The sequence below is a fragment of the Pituophis catenifer genome, unplaced genomic scaffold (assembly GCF_029215685.1).
Source record: "Pituophis catenifer annectens isolate HBS135680 unplaced genomic scaffold, rPitCat1.0.hap2 SCAF_6, whole genome shotgun sequence".
Lineage (NCBI taxonomy): Eukaryota > Metazoa > Chordata > Lepidosauria > Squamata > Colubridae > Pituophis > Pituophis catenifer.
Window position 1 is genome coordinate 26,720,642 of NW_027256886.1, and position 23,459 is coordinate 26,744,100.

Consider the following 23,459-nt stretch of genomic DNA (forward strand, 5'->3'; position numbering starts at 1 on the left):
TTTTTACAGAGAATAAATTGATAAATATGTAAAAAACTAGAACTCGTTGATTCAGTTCTACATGTTATGTTAAAGCCTCGTTGTTTTTCTCCTTTCCTATTTCTATATGCAAGGTCAGAAACTGTATATACTTCAGCCTTTTCTGCACAGTTCAGATTGTGCCACATAATATTCTTTTGAGGTTAGAAATATAATTATAAAATCATGTTCCATCTATTTACACCACAGAATTAAATTTTATCTGGGGTGTGTGTGTGTGTTTGAATATTTAAACCCCTTATTAAGCGGTTTAAATATTGATCAGGGCTTTATGCTTTCTTTTAATGGGACCTATTAATATATTAGCTTTCCATAAAAATGTCTAATTTGTCATTAATCATTAAAATGTGTAGTCAACACATCTTACATTGCATAGAAATGTTTTGAACTGTCTTCATATACTATTGTATGGCATAAGTAAAGTATCCATCAATCTTGAATGGAATCTTGTACCAACAAATTCTATAAATTAAAATTAGTGTATGTCCTGAATTTTTCAGTATATAAAAAGATGAATCTCAAACCACAGGCTATTTCTCTGAATAAATGGGGGCAAAGGGCTTAAATTGTAGTTCTGCCATCAGCCATATGAAAATACAATTTAGATGTAATTATCCTGAGAAAGAACTAAAAAGACATCATAAAATGAGCTTGAACATGTATAGATAACTATCAATGTTAGCTAACAATGACTTTCAACCTGCTGAGATTTGCATGACAGCTTTTTCTTCTATTGCCCTTTTTGTGGTCACTTAATAGTTGTGAATCATGGCTGTGTGAGTCAGACGTGGACACAATCACCATGGCAACTTGATTATGAGTTAGAAATATAAGCTGGCAACTCAAGGTTATTTTTTTCCTAATGCTTTTAGGATGACCATTAGCTTTATAATGTAGTGTCTAGATTCTGAAGAAATATCTCCACATCTGAATTCTATTTCCATTGCAAGACAAACAAGCAGTTTCCTAGGTATGATTTTCTTCTGCCACGGAACAATTTCCCTTGATAAACTGACTGACAGGAGGATAAAACCTTCATCATACATTCACATTTTCTTCTGTTCCCATAGAAAACATTGTGACATCACCTTTCTTTAATTCATGCATCTTAATGTTGAGGTAGTTAGCAGATAATGTAAAAGCAACATACTGCATACGATATGCATGTGAAATTTAATCCCACAGCCATTAATACAACAGCTAGTTTGTTAAATATGATTGTTTATATGCATCCTCTTTCTTTTCATTATTCACACAGATAGAGAATTCTTTTTCTCAATTCCAGGCATTATCTCCCCCTGTTGCTCATACCAGCAAAATGCAGCAATCAGTAATATAAGAAAGGTGATATGTTTCCATGCTATTCTTTTGCAACCTGACTTGTAGACAGACATTATCTGAACTTTCTGCATGCTGTGCTTTTTCCATTCACCTTCTGCCCTGTTGCAACCAGGTAGCACGTGTGGGTTTTTTTTTTCTTTAACCCAGATTACTTTGAAGAAGTGATCCAGGCAGCTTCATGGCTTCTCAAGGTAAGTGCTAATATATAAAGTATAACAAGAGATAATATTCAATAGCAATCAATAATATGATTAAATGGGAAGGTGAAAGTCCATTTTAATTTCTGCTCTGAATGGAGGTAGAATAGAACGGGATGTCAAGGATAATATATAAATTTGAATCTGCATATGTCTTCATAGGTATTTGATATTGATTATACTCCACTGCCTGCTCTAGTCTGCAGGTATGTATCGGTGCTATTTATTCAGCAAGAGGAAAACTCAGAAATGTCAGGCTTCCATTAAAAAGGTTTGCATCCTTCAAGCACACTTCACCTGAGAAATCTCACATCAGCAACTCCTGATCATTCTGAAACATGCTTGAGAAAATTCCTGCTAACAAGCTTCTGAAGGACAATTGAGTGCAATCAAACTGAAGGGTAGTTCATGCCATGTCTTCCCTTTAGTCTGAGACAGCTAACTTCTCATTAAAGGTGAAAATTGCAGCTTGGCTGAAAAGCCTTTCAAATCTTCCCCCCCTCCCCTTTTTTTCTTTTTCTTTTCTTTTCTTTTTTTTTTAAAAAAGAGTGTTACACTTTAAAATGAAGTCAAATTTCTCTCTTACAACTTGCAGCTTGTCTCTTTAAATAGCATGTGTGAAAATTTGGTAGAGAAATTCTCTAGAAGTACTAACAAGTTCACTCCACTCTCTTCCCATCATGGAACAATCATAGATGAAATGCTTCATTAATGCAGTCTTCAAGCCTGCATGATTTTTGTTGCTTGCCCCATGAAATCAAAATACTTTCATCTTGGCATTTTCTAGTTCCTTCAAAAAGGTATTATTCGTGAAATGGAAAGAATGTGGTCAACCTCCTGGAGAAAAGAAAAATCCAAGTAGCTATTATAAAAACATTCTGCAGAATGAATAGTCTAATTTATGTGCTAAAACAGAAAATTGTAATATTTCAATTGTGTTAGCAAAATCATCATGCTCCTAGAAGCTATCCCACACCAAAGGAATATGAATTGTATATCAATTTTTAAATTTTTGGTTAAACCACTTTATTTTCATTTTAATATATTATATGTGATTAGAAAGAAAGAGAAATAAGATCTGCAAATTAAGAAAACAATGCAAATCATGACTCAAAATGTCCTCATTTTTCCACTAATAATTCCAGTATACCTGATTCTTGATTTTCTGGAGTTAATTTAAGTCTGAGAGGAAAGATTCCACTTTGCTTGAACTTTTAACTAATAAAACCTCACAGTAGTTCATGTAACACAGGTTTTGGCAACAGCACAACCCAGTGAGGTAACATGACGCAGGAGAACCAATGAAATATTTACAATCCAGTTATGCATATTTAAAGAGAAAGAGAAATTCAAAGGGATTCTTTTTCCTTCCCGTGGTCTTAAGCCTTGAAGGAAAGCTGTGGTTGCAATAATAATTAAGATCCCAATACAATTTACAGGATGAAGGACCAATGTACGCATTCAAATAAAGGACTATAAATTCATCTTAGTCTATAACTTCAAGAAAGATGGATTTAACTTTTCAGTCCAGAATGAAAAAGATCATCATGTAGGGTCTCTTCAGATGTGGTACCTGACCTCTTCTTGTTTTTAATTCAGAATAACAAGAATATGAACTGGAAAAATTAGGTAAAATGTGAGTAGTCAGTGCATAATGATGTAGATAAGAGATCAGGAAGAAACAAAAAGTTGGAGACTTTGTTATTTTAGATACTTTTAATGAGGTGGTAGGATTCTGACTAGTAGATGGTGATAGGTTTCCATATGCCTGCTCCATATGTGGTCCTTTAGAGGGTGGACCACAGGTCCCTTCATGCTTCATTATTGATCAGGCTGATGTAAAGATGAAAGCCAGTAATTATCATGGTATGATGACAGTGATGTAAATAGTTGATAACTGATTGACTTCATGGCTATGCTGTGCTCTGTAAACAAGCCACTGAAATAGAGTGAGAATGAAAAACAACATATATGAATTGCTTTGGAATGTAAAAGGGACTGTGCATCCTGGTAAGAATTTTAACTTCGGGATATCTTATATTGCCTTCTTTTGCTCCTAAGCTAGGGAAAGGGAGGCAGATGGGAAAGTGCTGGGGAAAAAAATAAAACTTTATGAATTCATTTGGTTACATGATGGTGCCTAGGCAGTCCAATTTACTAATCTTACCAATTCTACTTCTACAGAATTTATATAAAGTATATTCAGCCATCCTTTATAAGGGAGATGGGTGGTTAAGAAATATGAAATATTTATGAATAAATAAACCTCTCAGAACAGTATAGGAATTATATTTCCTGGACCATATGTAGCTTTATCTTAATAATAACACATATTTCTATCAACATCACGTGGATGAACTTTAAGGAAACAATTGTTGAAAATTTATATTTTTCTGCATATTTTTTGTGGTTCCAACTTTTGGTCCCTTGGCTCAAGGCCTCAATAGAACAACTATATACGATCAGGCTATGTGGTTTTACATTTAATGGTATATATTATTGCAATCTATTCTCATTCCTAATGTAAATGTTCTGTTTCATGCAAATGCTCTAGGCCCAGTTAATAAAACCATGCAAGATCATCTTCCAGGTTTTCTGCACATGCCTGAGCAAGCAAAGCCTTCAGAAACAACCGTAATCTGGAAACAAACCCTGCTTCCATCTGGTTTTCCACCTGGTCTGGAATACTTAAGACAGGTCCTGTTCCCATTCTAAATAACAACTATAAAGTTATAGTAGATGCATTATGAGCTCCTGTTTAAAATTTATTTCATGTTAACAAAAATACCTGTTATGCCTTCTGTATTTTTCTGCCTATAGTACAATTTTAAAATTAGTATCCAGATTTGCTACTTATTCCTCTGGTGTGTATATTAAAAAAATGATGTGTTGTCTATGTCAGGGTTCCAAGTAACACCCACAATGAAAGAAGACTCCGAGAGTAGAGTTTCCTCAAAGTTCCATTTTATCAGAGATGTCATATTGACACATCTGGGGAAACCTAAATCTGAAAGCTTCCAGGTTTTCTCAACCCAAAAGAACATGCAAGTCCTTTCCCCTGCACCGACATGTCCATCACAGGGTCCAATCAATGCACCTTCCCAACTGGAGATGCCTCCCAGGCACCCCACTCCAGTTGCAGGGCAGAATGTCCTTGACTCTCAAAGAAAAGAATGTTATTATGGCTAAATATCTCTCCACTCCATACAATCCCTCCTCCCAGTTTCCCACAGCACTAAATGTGGCAGTCCTGAAGATCCAAAGTAAAAGATGGCTTCCAGACTGACAGTCTACAACAGGTGTCCCCAGCTGGTCCACAGACCGATACCACTCCAGGGAACAGGGTCATACACATGGAGAGTATTGTTCTGCCCCAGCTATGGACCCCAAAGAACACAGCACACACAAAGTTTGTACAAAACTTAAATTTACTAAAATAACTCAGTCTTTTCCAAACATGCTGTTAATAAACTTCCTTAACAGCCTACAAAAAAACAAAGATAAAGTAATCACAATCTTACTAAGGTTGGCAAAAAGCCCAGAAGCAATTTGTGGAGATCCAGACGCGAAGGAGAATGAACTAAAGTTGTTCCCTACAACTTGCTTCAGTCAGCATTACCCCTTAAATAGGCTAAGGGAGTGGCCAATTAGTCCCAAGCCTTACTCTTGATGAGACCTCCTTCTGAGAATCCACTCCTGCCTTTTGGCAGCTCTGCGCACCCGTGCATCAAGAAGAAGCTCCTCCTCTTCGTCCTCTTCACTTAAAGGAGCTTCTGGAGGTTCTAAAGGCCCTGGCTGAATCCCTGCCTTCTCATTGTCTGACTCAGGTGCCAGCTGCACAGGCTGCTGGCCCAATACCACACCAGCCTTCTCGCTGTCAGAATCAGCTACAATCCACACAGGCCGCTGACGGGACACAACAGGTATGGTGCACAAAGCTTCATTTGCACATGTGTGGCATTAGGTCGTGCACATGAAACAACCCTTGCCACTGCCACTGCCACCGCCATCACCACTACCGGTCTGTGGAGCCACAAAGATTGGGGACCACTTGTCAGAACAACAGTCAGAAGAAACACATTGTTATTAATATATACACTTTAAAAATAAGGAAGGGTTTATTCCTATTTATTCATATGGTTGTGTTTTTATAGTCCTATCTGCTGCTTAGAAAGGCTGGTCCTATTACAGAAAACTTTTCTTGCTCTTCATCTTGAAAACTGCTAACCTTAACCTTTATGAATGCACCACCAAGGGTTTTTTAAAAATGTTTTTCTGTCCCATTTGGCTCCAACTAATGAAAATAGGTGAAGTGTCTGAATCTTGTAAATAATAGCTTACAAGTGAGGCCAACCAATATCTGCTGGTACACTTCCCAAAAGATTTGTGTAGATCAACAATGGTGATTGAGAGATGATGGTCCGTCTCTCAATTATTTAATGACTGAAGGATTAAAATTATTTTAATCCTTAATCTATAAGAATTAAAAACCTGTCCAAATGAAACTTTTACAGTGTAATCATCATAGGTCAGGGGTATCAAACTTGCTGCCTGGGGACCGGATGCATCATCGCTGGCCACACCCACCCACACCCTGTTTAGCGAAGGGGGGAAAGTTGTAATATGTCACATCATGCCGCTGTGATGATGTGAGTTTGACAGCCCTGTCATAAGCTCTTCTAGACTGCTGGCCCTTCCATTCCAAAACCCTTACAATCTAGATTAAAATCTAATCAAAAAGTTTCTGATTTAGCCTTTTCTTCCCCAGGTCCATGCTGATATTCACATTAGGGCAAATGTCTATGTTTTTATTTTTTGCAACATAAATGAATGAAATTAAAAGCTGCATGGTTACCATGGCAACAAGCTTGTTTTCCAATACCTCCATAAATCCTGGCAAGAAGGCTCTATGCTAATAAATAGGGATGCGAGGAGAATTGAGAGAAATCAGAAATGAAATGGTTAAACCGCAAAGAAAGTTTATTTTGCATGTCAGTAGAAATGATAGACAAGGGATTATATACATAATCTGGGAGTTGAAGTTTACAATACTTAAAGTTGCCAAGTTTGAGAGCCGCTGATCTAAACAATATGTAAGCATTCCACTAGTGGACAAAAATGAATGTCTGCAAGTGCTGCCTATTTCTTTCAGGAATTTTGCAGATGGCTTATAAAATATGATCTGCAAATACGCCCCTATATTCCACGGTGCTTTTGTCTTTACTGCTTTTAACTTTCTCCAGTAATGAGGAAAAAGGCTGGAACAGGAATATTATTTTTTGGATTTTTTTTTTCATGGCAGCATCTGGCTAAGGTTGGATGGGAAATACTAGGGAATCCCAAAACTGTAATCTAGGCTGGAAAGTCAATAAAACTTCATGGAAGAAAGCAATAGCAAATAATGTTCCCATTGCTGCCAAGAAAATTGCATGGATGTTCTTGTGGTTATTAGGGATCAAGTTTGCTTCAAAGGTCCTTTTTTTTTTTTTTTTTTTTTTTTGGTATTTTTCAAATTACAGAGATGTTTTATGTTCTCCAAAGCAGGGGTCTCCAATCTTGGCAACTTTAAGACTCGTGGACTTCAACTCCCAGAATTCCTCAGCCAGCTTTGCTGGGAGTTGAAGTCCATAAGTCTTAAAGTTGCCAAAGATGGAAACCCCTGTTCCAAAGTATTTTCTCATCCCTGGCAGAGCAACATTTCTTCTTTAATAAATATTGGGGATTTGCCCATAACGCTGAAGTCCCAGAACAGTCAATTATTAAAATTTGGGCAACAAAAGAGGCTAACATAATGCGAAATCCTTTCCTTCTGCTTATAAGGAAATTAAAATGTGGCAATAATAATGAAGGACAGTTATCTTGCTACTTAATTTGTGCATGTATGTATCTGCTGTGCATGTGTGCATATTCACATCAGAGTTGACTCCCCTGCTGTTTTCTTCCAAGGTTTTTCAGAAGTGTTTTGCCACTGCCTTCTTCCTAGACCAGAGAGTGAGTGACTGGCCCAAAGTCACCCTGTCAGCTTTCATGCCTAAAGTAGAATTAGAATTCCCAATCCCCCAATTTTTGGCCTGGTGCCTTAATCACTATACCATTCCCACTATGATTGATTTGCTTTTAGCATAACAAATCGAATAAAGTCAACCAATGTGAGTTTGTAAACTTTGCTTTATGACATTTTATGATCTGTGAATCCAGTCAACTGTGGGTTTTTGAAGAAGCCATAGTGTAATTAAAAAATCTAATAGATCAAGAGGAAAAAAAGTGTCTAGCCATTGAGATTATAATTCATGTGGTAGCTTTCTAGTCTGGGAAAAAATTCAGGAACAAATTTGAATGTTGCCAAACAAATCAAGCAAATTTTTCTAGCTAATTTATTAAAGTGATTAAAGAAAACTAAAACAAAACCCAAAGGGCATAAACAACAAGTCAAGAAGCATCAAAATGCATCAAAATGTCAAGAAACTGTGATGTAACAGTTGTCAAAAGAGACAATCCAATATTAGTTTACAACTGGCTCTCACTGATTGGGCTGATGTTCTTATAAACAATGAAGTAAATCTTGCAAGATTTGCCAATGCCAGGTGTTGATTCTGGAACTTCTTTTTTCTAATGAAGCAACATAACTATTTCCATGTTCTTTCTTATTATAAAGTTTATGATGGAAGAGAAAAGGTTTAAGGAACTATATGATTTTGTTACAATCTGTCTTTTTCTGCAAAATAAATAAATAAATAAGTGGTCTAACCCATCTAATATTCTGCTCCAGGCTCAGATTTATAGCATGAAAGAAGCTAGTTTTGAAGTTTTCTACAAAGCACAACTTTTGATTTGCAGCTGGACCTAACTTGTGAAATCAAATTCAAATTATGAAACCTTAGAACATCTGTCACATCATCACTGCAGTTTGATCTAAGGCTGTGTGTCTAGCGCTATCAAATTTGATCAAACACTTCCAAATACTCCATGAAAAGTGTTGCTAGAAATCCTGTTCAGTCATAACAGCATAGCAGAGTCCAAAACTCTCTTATCATTAAATAATGAAGGTTGGACTTGGATTTTTCCATATCTTGAAAGAAGGGAATAAACTTGTTCAGTGTCAAAAGTGTTTGTGTCAGTGACAGTGTTATGAAAGATGTCTCTCTTCTTTCTGATTAAGTTTCTGGGTCTGAATAATAAGTTCCTTCCTCCTCTTACTAAATGTCACAGCCCTGTTTTTTTAAAAAAAATCTGAATGTTGCTTCGGAATGATCACCTGTTTTAAAGGTCCACGAGTTATTTCAAGAACTGAAATTATTGTGTAATGCAATATTTTACTTGCTTTCCAATTTAAATGGAAAAAAATTAATGAGTAATTCATCAGTGCAGCATATTCTTGGTTTTTCTCCAAGAACGTTTTCCTGGTGTAATATTGTTTGCACTGGGAATTATAGGAAGCATAATAAACAGCGTGGTTTTTTAATATTTTTTTAATCAGGCTGATCTTTATTAGAGTCCTCATCAGAATAGTTAGAGACTCAAGGGTCATGATTACTACCACCACCTAGTAATAATATGGAAATAGAAGGACATTGTGGCTTCTTACTGTTTGACCCTACTTAATTTTAGTGTTCCATTTCATTTTCTTCACATCATATATGAGCAGAATTCTTACAGACATGATGCTGTAAATATTTCTAACATATTTTTTTCCAAATAGATTCTCTGAATCTCCCTATGCAGATTTGGCTTAGTTCTACTCCCATTATTGAATTTCTATTACACCCTGCAAAACCTTTTGATTTATCAATGAAGGTCGTTGATAAGTATGAACGTCTTTAACTGTTCTCAGATTTTTAGTGTTCTCAAGTTATCTCTTCAATTTTGAACAGTTGGATCAGATCATTATTCACCAGCAAGTGGAGCTTCTTCAAGGTATTTGAAGTCTGGATTCCTACACTAAATAGAAGATGGCCAAATTTGCCTGTTTCTGGTTCATAAAATCTTTCACATTTGTTAAGTTTTAAGCAAGTGGTTGGTTTGTCACATAGTTTGCTTACAGAAGTAACTATATGCTTTTCTCTCACTAAAACCAAGTAATATTGAAAATTTTTAATACGCTGGTGCATTCCTTGAATGAATCAGCTCATGTTATATCCTATGTGATATTTAGCATAATAAAATATTAGGCTACCGAGTTCCATCTGATGCTAATATAATCCTTATGCTGCAGTCTGTTGTATATATAAGGTAGAGGTCACCAACTGGTGGTCTATGGACCACTGGTGGTCCGCAGAAAAATTATTTGCATTTTTTATATTGCACTAAATACTATTTATCTTTTTTAAAAAATCATATTAGTAGTCCACGGAATTTAAAACTATGAATTTGGTGGTCCCTGAGGTCTGAAAGGTTGGTGACCCCTGGTATAAGGAACATCATAGGAGCCATGGTGGTGCAGTGGTTAGAATGCAGTACCGCAGGCTACTTCTGCTGACTGCCAGCTGCCTGCAATTTGACAGATCAAATCTCACCAGGCTCAAGGTTGACTCAGCCTTCCATCCTTCCGAGGTGGGTAAAATGAGGACCCAGATTGTTGGGGGCAATATGCTGACTCTGTAAGCTGCTTTAGAGAGGACTGTAAAGCACTGTGAAGCGGTATATAAGTCTAAGTGCTAATGCTATTGCTATCAATTACTGCACACAAACTGGAATGATATTTGTGCTAATGGAATGAATGAATCCAAAGCTAATAACATAACCTCACTTTATGTGGCTATTTGGTAGTTGAGACAACTAATCTAAAAAAGTTTAGATTTGGCTCAGCTTTAAATGTAAATGTAGTATTGTTCAAAATGTCTATCCCTTTGATTATAGTTATACTCGGAACAGAAACCTGCAGTAAATATGAGATAAAAAATCACATGGGGCAAAGAGTTTATTATGCTGTGGAAGAAAATGGTTTCTTTGATCGGAACTTCTGTGCACCATTACGGTCTTTCACCATAAGAATCACAGACAATACTGGTCAAGAGGTGATAACTGTGAACAGACCTTTAAGATGTAATAGCTGTTTGTTTCCATGCTATCTTCAACAGGTTTGTAATGTTTAAGAATAGTTTAATTATAGAGTAACTGGATTAATTTGACTATGGAGATTCTCAGCCATCCAGGTCATGGTTATCCCAAAGATGTTTTTCTCCAAGAGGCAACTGGACTTTCTAGTTTTTCTTTGAAGACGTTTCGGTTCTCATCTTTTTTCAGATGAAAAAAGCATATTTGGATTAATTTGAATTTATAACATACTTTGATGTGGAAATTGTTTTGAATTTGGAAGTACATTCTAATAAAAACTCAATTCAAAGCAATTCAGTTCAACACAGTAAGATTTTTAAAGAGTGGGATTAAAAAAAAAACCTCGTAAATGTCTTGCAAGCCTTCCAATCTCTAGAGATATTCTTTCCCAGTTTTATTTCTTCCATAATTTCTGTGCCCAGCAGTCCACATGTGAGCCTTATGCCACTAAGGAGTGATGTGATGATAATTACAATCAGCAACAATTGTAGTATTTTTATAACATCAACTTTATAGCATAAAACCATATTCCCTCACCCAGCATCCCTGTCTTGAAAGAATTTATGATATAAGGAGAGAAATTGAAAATATAACTATTTATGTATATGTGTGGATGAATATACATTGGCTAAAGAGCTTGCAATATACTAAGAAAATTTCAGATATTTCATATTAATAGAACAAACAGGTTTTCTCTGATTAATTATAAATAACAGATTATACTTTAAAGTAAAAGAACTTTTATGGCAAAAAGCTCCACTTGGTCCTGGAGTTTCTTCTTTCAGAAACTGAGAAGAGATAGAAGAAAGGAGGGTGAGACTAGGAAAAATAATGTAATTAACCTAAATTGATTTTCATCTTCAGTCATACATTATTGTATTTTAATTTTGTTAATTTCTTCAGTTTTAACTATAGTTTTATGTTTTCATTGTAAAACTTCAAGATTGTTAAGAAAATAAGCTTAATAAGCAGCCAAACATAATGATTCAGTTCCAAATTTTAGACGCACTTTAGGGCTGAATGCAAAGCTTGGTAGGAATGCCCATGTTGTGCCTGTACCATTTAAAGAATAAAACAAAACAAATGAATATATGCATCAGGTATATTAGTCATATGCTGTCACTTGTATTTTTGATTGCCTACTAGTTAGAAGTTCAGTCACCTCCTGGAACCACAATTGGCTACGTTGTGCAGAAATGGGACCCCCTGCTACCAATATTTACAATCCGGAATGGAAATAATGAAGATGTGTTGAAGATCACAGGTCCTTACATCACATGCGGTTGCTTTGGAGATGTTGATTTTGAGGTTCTTTTGGCAACATTATTTGAGTTTTCAGTAATAAGAATCTGCATCAGAAATGTCAGGCAGGCGTTTGCGAGAGAGAGAGAGTGAAATGAATCAGTGTTTTGTTATCTGGATTGCTCATGTTGGGCGCCTTTGGCCAAACTGACAGGAAATTGAGGGAGCTGCAGTATCTACCCCCTCTGGACGATGTTGGTTTCAGGAAAACCCTGAGTTGCAGTCCATAAATGCAATTTCAATTAATAATTCTATGCAGGTCACTCTTATATTCCTTGTCTTCTCCTTGGAGCATTAATAGCTCCTAGAAGGTAGGCATATGTGTGAAAGTCTGTAAAGGCAATATCTATTTTCCACAGTATGTGATTCATACCAATATCTTATCAACAATGTCAGTTTGAATAGTTATGAATAGTTTGAATAGTTATTTGCAGAGCAGCTGAGAGACATGACACACTACTATTGAAAAAGTGAATAAAAGGAACTTAGACACACACTCTATCTGTGTCTTTCTCTCTCTCTCCCCCCTCTCTCTCTGTGCTCTCTCTCTCTCTCTCTCTCTCACACACACACACACACACACACACACACTCACTCACACACACACACAAAAAAAAAAATACTGCCAAGATACAGAACAGAAGAATTAAGTGAAAGTACCTCTTCAGTGAATGTAAAATAAATGATTGCAACTAGCTTTTACAAGATGGTCATTAGTTCAAAAGTTTTAGATAGTTCCAAATTCAGAAAAATTTCGCCCATCAATGGTTTTATTAATACAAATTCTATATGGCCTATCCATGTTGCTAATGGGACAGTTAGAGAGAGTCTTTGAATGTTATTTGCAGAAGTGCCATAGTTGAAAAAGGCTTTTTTCAGAAAATGGCATTCTTAGGCACACCAGGTATCCATCACTTGAAATATTCTTGCCCTTACTTGTCCATCACTTAAAAGAGGGGTGGTAGTTGAGTTCAGTCTTAATGGTTTTAAGCAGCAAGAACTACTGGGACTAAGATGATGAGGAAAAGTGGGTCCATGCTCTGCATGTATTTATTGATCACCCAAATCAAAAAAAATTACTCTGGATAACTAGAGTCAAATACAAATACAAAAAGCACATAATACTTTAAATGCCAGCTAAAGCCAGAAAATGTCAACTAGACTGAAATGTTCTGCAATACAACATTCGAGACTCCAGTCACCTGGACCTAAAGGTTTGGGGAAAGAATCAGGGTCAGAGGCAATGCCATATACCGTATGTATTGGTTGGACCATGATTTTTTTGGTTTTCCTGGGATTTGAGATATTTGTTTTCTTTTTCATGTTAAATTAAGTTTTAAATTAAATTAAATTTAAATTAAATTAAATTAATGCCTGTTTCAGGCATACACATTATTTCTGGTTTGTTTCCAAAATGTAGGGAAATAAACTTTAGTAGTGAGGCCCAAAAGGCCACAGAGAACACAGACAGTATGGTTGAAAGTTATATCCAGCCTTGGGAACACAGGTTGCCTATCCCAACATTCATTCATTCATTCATTCATTCATTCATTCATTTATTTTAAACAGTTGCCCATCTGATGAATCATAATCCAGGATGGCTCACAAACAACAACGCTATTAATATCAAATCACAAAACCATAGGAAAAACTCCTAGTTCCACAAGGGCAACACACACACACACCACCTGCTCTGCATTCCATTTTATTGGCCTTCAACTTCGCTTATGCTAACATAAAAAAGATGTGGAGACTCTAGAAAGAGTGCAGAGAAGAACAGCAAAGATGATTAGGAGACTGGAAGTAAAACATGTGAAGAACGGTTGCAGGAACTGGGCATGGCTAGTTTGATGAAGAGAAGGACTAGGGGAGCAGTGTTCCAATATCTCAGGGGCTGCCACAAAGAAGAGGGAGTCAAGCTATTCTCCAAAGCACCTGAGGGCAGGACAAAAAGCAATGGGTGGAAACTAATCAAGGAGAAAAGCAACTTAGAACTAAAGAGAAATTTCCTGACAGTTAGAACAATTAATCAGTGGAACAACTTGCCTCCAGAAGTTGTGGATGCTCCAACACTGGAAATTTTTAAGAAGATAATTGGATAACCATTTGTCTGAAGTGGTGTAGGGTTCCTTGCCTAAGCAGGGGGTTGGACTAGAAGACCTCCAAAGTCCTTTCCAACTCCTATTCTATTCTATCCTATCCTATCCTATCCTATCCTATCCTATCCTATCCTATCCTATCCTATCCTATCCTGTCCTGTCCTGTCCTGTCCTGTCCTGTCCTGTCCTGTCCTATCCTACCCTAACACTTAGCATGCTAAGAATATCCTTAGCCAAGCAGAGAGAAAATCCTCAGTAAATATCAATTTGTTACTTTGATAACCAACAGTGTGTCAGAAGGATTCATCACAGTTAGATAAATTATTTAAATATTTCAGAAATAGACAGGTGAAGTTTTCCAAATAATTTCTATGCTGTTTTTTTTTCTTTCCTGCAGGTAAAATCTTTAAATGATATGTCAACTATTGGCAAGATTTCTAAGTATTGGTCTGGATTTGTCAATAACATATTTACTAATACAGCCAACTTTGGCATTCAGATTCCTGTGGACCTTGATGTAAAAATCAAAGCTGTGATGATTGGTGCTTGCTTTCTCCTAGTAAGTATGTTTCCCATTCTTTCTTCTCTCTTGATTACTTTATAATGTTTTGATACATCCCAAAAATAAGCGACGTATCACTTGATAACTTTTAAAGATATATCCATATAATCATTTCTGCTACTACCAAAGGCTGGTAAACTCTGCGCTAAATACAATAGACTTATATTGGGATGTATATATCTTTGTTCTTATTTTGGATTATTCTGTGTATTATCAAAGTCAATGGGAAGGAAATATCATGACCTTTGCTAGGCAAGCATATTAATTATGGGAACTGTAGCCCTAATATTTCAAATACCGTATTTTTCAGAGTATAAGACGCACCTTAGTTTTTGAGGAAGAAAATAAGAAAAAAGCTAATTGGCAGGTGGATCGGCCTCCCGGAATCAATCAGCTGTTCCCAGAAGTGAATTTTAGCAACAGGTTCCTTGGTTGTGATTTTATTTATTTTTATTTTTATTTTATTGAATTTCTATACCGCCTAGTCCCGAAGGACTCAGGGCGGTGCACAGCCATGAAATAAAACACATAGATATACATATATATGATCTCTGTGCCTTGCTTTTTTTCACTTTTTTTTCTGCCTCTGAAACTTCTGAAATTCTTTTTCAGAAAAAAAAAATTCTGCCTCTGAAACAGCTTCAGAAAAAAAGCCTCTGAAGCTCTGTTTGGGGGCTTTTTTTCTGAAGCTTCATTTCTGATGCTTTTTTCAGCCTCTGAAACCTCAGTTTGAGAAGCTGGGCGGGGCTACATTCAGAGTATAAGACACACCCAGATTTTCACCCTCTTTTTTTGGGGAAAAAGGTGCATCTTTTACTCCAAAAAATATGGTATGTAGTATTGATAGAAACATATTACATGGCATTTTTAAAACCCTGCTGGAAATACTTATCAGCAAAGAAGGAAGTTTAGACAAGTTATGTTCCACCTCTGCTTTTCCTTCTGCAACCCTAGAGCTGTCATATAACTTTTTAAAGAAAATTGCATACCAACTAGTTGTTATTCCACTACTTTATTCATACAAGACTAGAAATAACATTCTCCTGATACTTAAGGCTTTCCAATTTCTTCTAGCACAAAATTGTCTTTGCCCAGAGGCACCACACAGAAGAGCAGCTGTCTAATAAAAATAATAATAAGCATAATAAAAGTCTTTGGTGTAATGAAACCTTACAAGTCAGCTTTTTGATATTAATTGTTGCCATTTTGTATCTTGCTCATCATTCACAGTTTATTTATTTGTAGGACTTAATGTTCTTTGAGAATTCCTTGGATGGATTGTAACAAGCAAGATGATAGGAATAATAAAATATGCAAACGACATTTCAGTAAGTAAGAATGAAACATAAATTGGTTGCTTTGGCTTTGAAGACTTATACATAAGACACTTCCTAATTCTTTTTCATTTTCTTCCAGCAGTCCCTTGAGCACTGGATATTACTTTTGAACTGTACAATCTGATTTTTTTTTGTAAGGGGAGGGGGCAGTAATCATGATTATTACACTATAACTTATGTAAATAATTGTTTTCTTCTTTTAATTGTGGGGTGGTTGTTAACTATTTTACTGTGAGTGTGTTCCACATTGCTTTGGAGCGGCTGCAATTCTCTTTGGGTTCCTTTGATGTTATTGCATTAGAAAACATGAAAGATTAGAACTCAGACGAGCAGCCCCACTGATGAAAAGCTTTGATTCACAACCCCCTTTGAAGTTTTGCAAGTGTTGGCCCCAGCTATTAGCAAAAGAGAGAGCGAGAGTTTTATTTCCTTATATCCCAAGAAGCTTTCAGATTTAGAGTTCAATTAACAGTAACTAACAGAGACATCATCTACTGGGAAAGTTTAAGACAGTGATCTCTTGGGACAATGGTGGATGATGGTATAAATTGCTCAAATTTAAGGGATGCATAAACAATACGGTATCTTTTTAAAGATCTACATTGACAAGCTTGGATCCCCCCCCACCCCATGCAATATGTGAAGAAGTATAACGCATGAAATGCAATACATAAAATGCACAAGATGGCAAGGATGTTTGATTGACAATTGTGACTCTGAAATTTATTTCTTATTTATTAAATTTCTACTCTGCTCATCATACTTGCATGCTTCTAGGTGGTTTACAGACAAATATACGCTTCCTTTGACATTGTTATTCTAGCTGCACATAAGAATAGCCATGCAGAACAAGCTCAGGCTTATCTTCTTCCAATATTTTGTTGATCACTACAATGGTCTGTGGGAATATCCTTTGGAGACAGGAGGAGGAAAGGCCAGGGCTACAGCCAGATAAGATACATTTCACCCCTCAGAAGGAACAGGGTGTGGAAAGCATCTCAGAGGGGACCTTCCCTAGTTCCCTGCAAAGTAAAGGCAAGGGATAGAGAGATGCTTTAACATTAACATGATTTTGTTTCTGTAACCTTACAATAAAGGTAGCGTTACTACTCATGGTATTGGTTTCTTGTCTCAATTACCCTGAAGGGCTGACACTCACAGAGGTCAACCAGATGCCTCCTACATACTTACAGGCCAAAGGTGAGGCTCCTGCTATTGTTCCCTCTTGTAATTGCAAGAAGAGTCATTCTGCACCTAACTGTAAAGTAACAGTGAGTCAGTCTCCAGAACCAAAGACCTTTGCTACACCTGTTCTCCAAGAATTCCCCATCCAGTTTTAAAGCCATCCACCTCAGTCTCCATAAACATGTCTTGCGGTAATGATTTCACCAGCTAATGCTCTGTTTGACTGCTGAGAATAAAGAGGATGACCTTGATGGGGAGAAGGAAGAGCTATTACCATGGCGATAAGGGGATGAACATTGAAAAGTTTCAGACAAACACCTCCTAAATTCATATAAATAAAAGACAGGAGAAGAAGCACATACAGATTTCCAAGATTCTGTTACTACAGCCAATATTAATAAAAGTGATTTTAGCCATAAATAGCATTTGTTTCTTGGCTTGGTTTGTCTTGGCTTGTATGGGTGGCAATAAGGAATGGAATAACAGAGTTGGAAAGAATCTTAGAGGTCTTCTAATCCAATCCCTGCTCAAGCAGGAGACCTTGTACCATTCCAGAAAAGTGAGTGTCTGGTATCTTAAAAAGCCTCCAGTGATGGAGCACCACAATCTCTGAAGGCAAGCAATTCCTCTGGTTAATTGTTCTCACTGTTACGAAGTTTCTCCTTAATTCCAGCTTGCTTCTCTCTTTGATTAGTTTCCATCCATTGTTTCTTGACTTGCCTTCAGGTGCTTTGGAAAATAGGTTGACTCCCTCATCTTTGTGGCAGCCCCTCAAATATTGGAACATTGCTGCCATGTCATCCCTAATCCTTCTTTTCATTACCCAATTCCATTCTTTATATGTTTTAGCCTCCAGCCCCCTAATCATCTTTGTTGCTCTTTTCTGCACTCTTTCCAGTCTCTACATCTTTTTTTTTTTTATAATACAGTGACCCAAACTGGATGCAGTGTTCTAACTGTGGTCTTATTAAAGTTGTATAAATTGATACTAATACTTCACTTGATCTTTATTATATCTTTCTGTTAATGCAACCTTGTTCTGGCTGTTGACGCACACTGCTGGCTCATATTTAAGTGAGTGTCCATTAGGACTCCACATTTTCTCTCACAGTTACTCCTATTGAGCCAGGTTTCTCCTAATCTGGACCTGTACATTTGATTTTTCTTGTCTAAGTGTTAATCCTTACTTTGATATACTTTGAATTTTATTTTGTTAGATAGAGCCCAGGGCTAAAGTCTGTTGAGATCCGTCTGGATCCTCATCCCTCTTTTAAATCTCCTTCCTACATGTTACTTATGGTGAGATAAGAACTTCCTCTATTAGCTGGCCATTGGGTTATTGATGCTTTGCATTGTAATGAAACAATTCAAGGTTCTAACACATATTAGCAATGACTAGGCAACTTATTTACTTGCCTAGTTAACTCCTTTCTAGTTCAATTATTTTAATTCTATCCTTTCCAATCCATTCGTAAAGAATATGTAAACATTTGGCCAAGAGTGAATGAATTTTTGTTCATTGATTCCAGCCAAATTTAACTGGTATTGTTATTCCAAATATGGAGACATTATGTTATGCCAGCTTGTTGTGGCACAATTTTTTTCTCAGCTTAGTTCCTTTATCTGAATCACAAACATAGCTGAATGTACAACACTTCAGATTTATGAAGCTCTTTAAGAGTGAAACATTCAAAATTAGAGCTGGTGTCCTGCAAAGCATGCAATGAAGCATTCCTCATGGAGTGTTAAAGCAATCATTCACCTTTATTCAGTGGTGGGGTTCAAATAATTTAACAACCGGTTTTCTGCCTTAATGACTGGCTGGATGGGCGTGGCCATGGTGGGTGTGGCCAGGGAGTGTGACACGCAGCATTAGGTCTCCTGCACCCCCCAGAAGTAAGAATGGGCTGCAGGGGAATTTATTTTATTTTATTTTATTTTACTTCAAATTTATATACCGCCCTTCTCCCTAGGGACTCAGGGCGGTGTACAGCCAAGTAAAAACACATAAATACATAATACATAATACATAAATTAAGAACAGATTAAAAGGAAATATCTCAATTTGGCCCAAAATTTAAAAAGACAAACAAATTTAAAATCATTTAAAAGGATTTGTTAGGCCAGCCCAGCTTGTTGAGGAAAGTTTTAAGGGCATGTCACCTTCATGCCCCGTTTTGGGTCTAGGAGGCCTCCCTGCAGCCTCCTGGGAGTGTAAACAGGTCATGGGGAGGTGCTGCACTCCGCCGTGCCCCGTTTTAGGCCTAAGAGGCCACCCTGCACTTAACTGGGAGCCAAAATGGGGCACGTGGGGACTCAGGGGAGGGGCACGGAGGGGAGGGGCAGAACCAGCCAGCAATTTAACTACCGGTTTACCAGAACCAGCCTGAACCAGCTGAATCCCACCATTGCCTTTATTGCATCTGAAAGAAGGCAGTGCTGCAACCCCATTTTAAAGGCCATCCTTGGGCTCACAATATTGTTGTCATCATATCATATCATATCTTTCATCCAGTCTTTCACTTTCTCTTCTTAAGGGAGATTGTTGAGACGGTGGTTGGTGTTCAGCTGCAGAGGGCAATGGATGAAGCAGATTATCTGCTTTTAAATTCCCATTTAAATTCTGGGTTCAAGCCAGGGTATAGTACTGATACAACATTAATTACATTTACAGATGATCTCGGAAGAAGTCAGAATTGAGATGGTATAACTGGCTCAACCTTCCAGGAAATCTTGGCAGTTTTTGATACTATTAATCAGGATATCCTTCTGGGTTGGCTCTGGGGATTAAGAATGGGAGGCACCATTTTGTTGTAATTCTTCTCCATCCACTGTGACCACTTCCAATCAATGTTACTGAGGGATGGTGCCTGCAGTTTGGGGCTCCTCATAGCTACAGTCACTTGCCATTCCTCTTCAACAGCTACATAATGCTGGGTGAAGTCATTTGATGGCACAATATGTGGTATTATCAGTAGGCTGATTACACCCCGTTATACATCTCTACTTCTGCCTCGGTAGGTGATGCTGCTGTAGTTCTGATTCAGTGCCCAAAAGGCTGTGTGGATCTGGATGAGGAAGAACTAACTCTGTCTCAACTATGGCAAGATGGAATGGCTTGAAATTTTGAAGCCTCAGTCTTCGTGATGTCATCTTTGACTCTAGACTTTTCCTGACAAAACTGCTCCACAATTTGGGTGCCTTCACAGCTCCTATTAGAGGAACAAGTGCCTAGGGGTACTTTGTAAAGATTCATCTTGTGCATCAATTGTTGGGAAGCCTTGTTCATATATGCCTAGATATTTTAGTCATTTCCGCATTGGACTACTGCTGTGCACTCTACATGAGACACAGGGCTGTCCTTGAATATCATTCAGGTCTTGAATCTGGTGGCATGGGCATTATAGAGCACACATAGGTTCACCCAGGTTATACCCTCCACTCAAGTTATATCCTGTCTTGTGCAGACTGTGCTGCCTCCCACATTTACCTCACAATGTAATTCAAGGTACTGATTATTACCTTTTAAATCCTACTTGGAACGAGACCTGCCTTGCTAAGGCCACATTTGGAATACTGCATTCAGTTTTGGTCTCCGCAATGTTAAAAAGAAATGTGGAGACTCTAGAAAGAGTGCAGAGAAGAGCAATAAAGACGATTAGGGGACTGGAGGCTAAAACATATGAAGAACAGTTGCAGGAACTGGGTTGTTGCAATATTTTTCAGGATCAGACTCAATAAATTTAGTAAGAGTTAAAGGTTTAAATATATCTCCTTTTATTTACAATAGGCATTCTATATTCACTGAATATTCATAGGTAGAAGCAAGTAAATGGGGGCAAACAGCTCCTTATATATACAATGGGTGGAGCTAGATGTGGGAGTGGTGAATCATGAATACATTAAGAAGTGAAGAATAAGTTAACCCCTGATACCCCGTTCATATATTATTTACACATTATAGAATAAGGCATTTACATCTGACAAATCCCCCTCTAAATGCCGATTCGTTATACAACACCAATTACATTCAGATTCAGGACAGTACAAAACATACAATTTAGAAGTTAAGTATTTATGCTGCTTGGCAGGTAAAGGCTTTGTCAATATGTCAGCTAATTGTTCTGAAGTTTCACAATGCACAGCTTTAATAAATCCATCCTGAGATAATTGTCTCACATGTTTAAATTTTATATCTATGTGTCTGGACCTTTGTCCAATGGCGTCAGATCTGGATATTTCAATAGCTGCTTTATTATCTTCATGCATAATAAAAGGTAAAGCAGGTTTTTTCCAAACATCTGAAATCAAATCATTAAACCATACAAGGTTATTTGCAGCTTTAGATAAACAAACATATTCTGCTTCTGTCGTTGAAGTGGCCACTAATTCTTGTTTACCAGTGTACCAGTAAACTGGACAGTCATTTAAGAGGAATATATAACCAGATGTACTTTTTCTACATGATGTGTCTCCAGCCCAGTCTGCATCTGCATAACATGTAAGCTTTGGTTCTTTATTATCGTTAGGTTCCAACATTAAACAAAAGTCTAGTGTACTTTTCAGATATCTTAATATTCTTTTAACAGCTTCCCAGTGGTACATTGTTGGCTTGCTGACATGTCTGGATAATAAATTGAGGGGTAAAGCGATATCTGGTCTTGTCCAATTAGATATATAAAGAAGTGAACCTATGACTGATCTATAAAATGTGTTATCTTTGAATTCAGGGGATGATTCATCAGTATTTCTTAGAAAGTCAGTTTGCATAGGAGTATCACAAGGTTTGGCATTACTTAGATTGCATTTATTTAAAAGCTCTATGATCTTATCTCTCTGAGTAAGTTTGAATCCTCTTTTTGTTTTATTAATTTGAACACCAAGATATTTGTTTACTTTGCCTAAAGATTTCAATGAGAAATGTTCATTTAGCTTAGTTACAAAGGTTTCTCTTCTCTCTTTATGTTTTCCTATGTATAAAATGTCATCCACATAGATCAATACAAATTCCATGTAATCATCACCCTTTTTAACGAAAAAACAGTTATCAGCAGTGGTGGCATTGAAGTCCATGGTTTTAAGTATTTTTACTAAGCAATCATACCATCATTTACCAGATTGTTTTAACCCGTATAAACTCTTGTTTAACAACCAAGTCTCATTTCTCTTTGTGTATTGACTGTGGGGTGCTCTTACATATATTTCCTTATCTAGTTTTGCGTGTAGGTACGCTGTCTGTATGTCATATTGGAATACATCGAGATTAAGTGCTGATGCTACCACTAGAGCTGTTTTGACACTCTCGGTTCTTACTGTGGGGGAATACGTGTCAGTGTAATCCTCCGGATATTTCTGTGCATAACCTTGTGCAACTAGTCTAGCTTTGTATAGGGTATTGCCTCCCTCTAAGTTCTTAATTTTATATATCCACCTGGTACCAATAATTGTTTTATCCTTTGGTGCGATTGCAGGTGTAAATACATTTAGTCCTTGTAAGCTTTCCATTTCTTTTTTCATTGCTAATTCCCATTTTTCTTTTTCTTCACGAGGGAGTTTTAACACTTCCTCATATGTATTAGGTGTCTTTGACTCATCATCCATATGCATTATATAGTCTTTATATTTATTTGGCATCTGATTTCTGGTGTTTCTAATTGTTTTTTCAGGTTTACTATTGTTATCATGCAAATATCTTGCTTCCTTTTTAGTTAGTGTGTCTGTCTTTATTTTGTGTTGGCTATTTGTCCATGTTTTGGTTTTGTTTTTATATTTGTTGATGTTTTGCTTTTCTATGGTCCCTTTCTCTTGAGATTTTGTATCTTTGTTGTCACTTGGAAATATTTCATTAAGATGTATTTTAGACCAGTTGGCCTGTTCATGGAATACAGCTGTTCTGGAGACTATAAATTTGTTATTACTATCAATGAATCTGTACCCTTTAGTACCTGTCTCATATCCCATAAATCTGAGTCTTCTGGACACGTTTTCTCCCTTTCTTCTCAGTTGCTTAGGTATGTGTACGTCTGCAGTGACCCCAAATATGTGCATGTGTGCCAATTTTGGTTTTCTATTATACATTACTTCATATGGTGTTTTATTTACAATGCTGGACCAGGTTCTATTCTGTGTGTAATTGGAATAATGTAAGGCTTCTGACCAGAATTGTTTGCTTAAGCCAGCATCTTCCAATGTGCATCTAATCATGGTTTGTAATGTTGAGTTCTTCCTCTCTGCAATCCCGTTCTGGAACGCAGAAAATGGACTAGACGTGTAATGTAACATTCCTCTGTCCTTTAACCATTGGGAGAATTCTTTAGACATGAATTCACATCCCCTATCTGTC

General features: G+C 36.9%; 1 protein-coding gene across 1 annotated transcript; it reads left to right on the forward strand.

Moving 5' to 3' along the window:
- The first annotated feature begins 1,558 nt into the window (after nt 1-1,558).
- LOC139318029 (phospholipid scramblase family member 5-like) lies at nt 1,559-15,878 on the forward strand. Its single transcript, XM_070945267.1, has 7 exons — nt 1,559-1,571; nt 4,132-4,274; nt 9,449-9,491; nt 10,434-10,654; nt 11,778-11,939; nt 14,430-14,591; nt 15,840-15,878. The coding sequence occupies exons 1-7, from the start codon at nt 1,559-1,561 to the stop codon at nt 15,876-15,878; spliced, it is 783 nt and encodes a 260-aa protein (XP_070801368.1).
- The last annotated feature ends 7,581 nt before the right edge of the window (nt 15,879-23,459 follow it).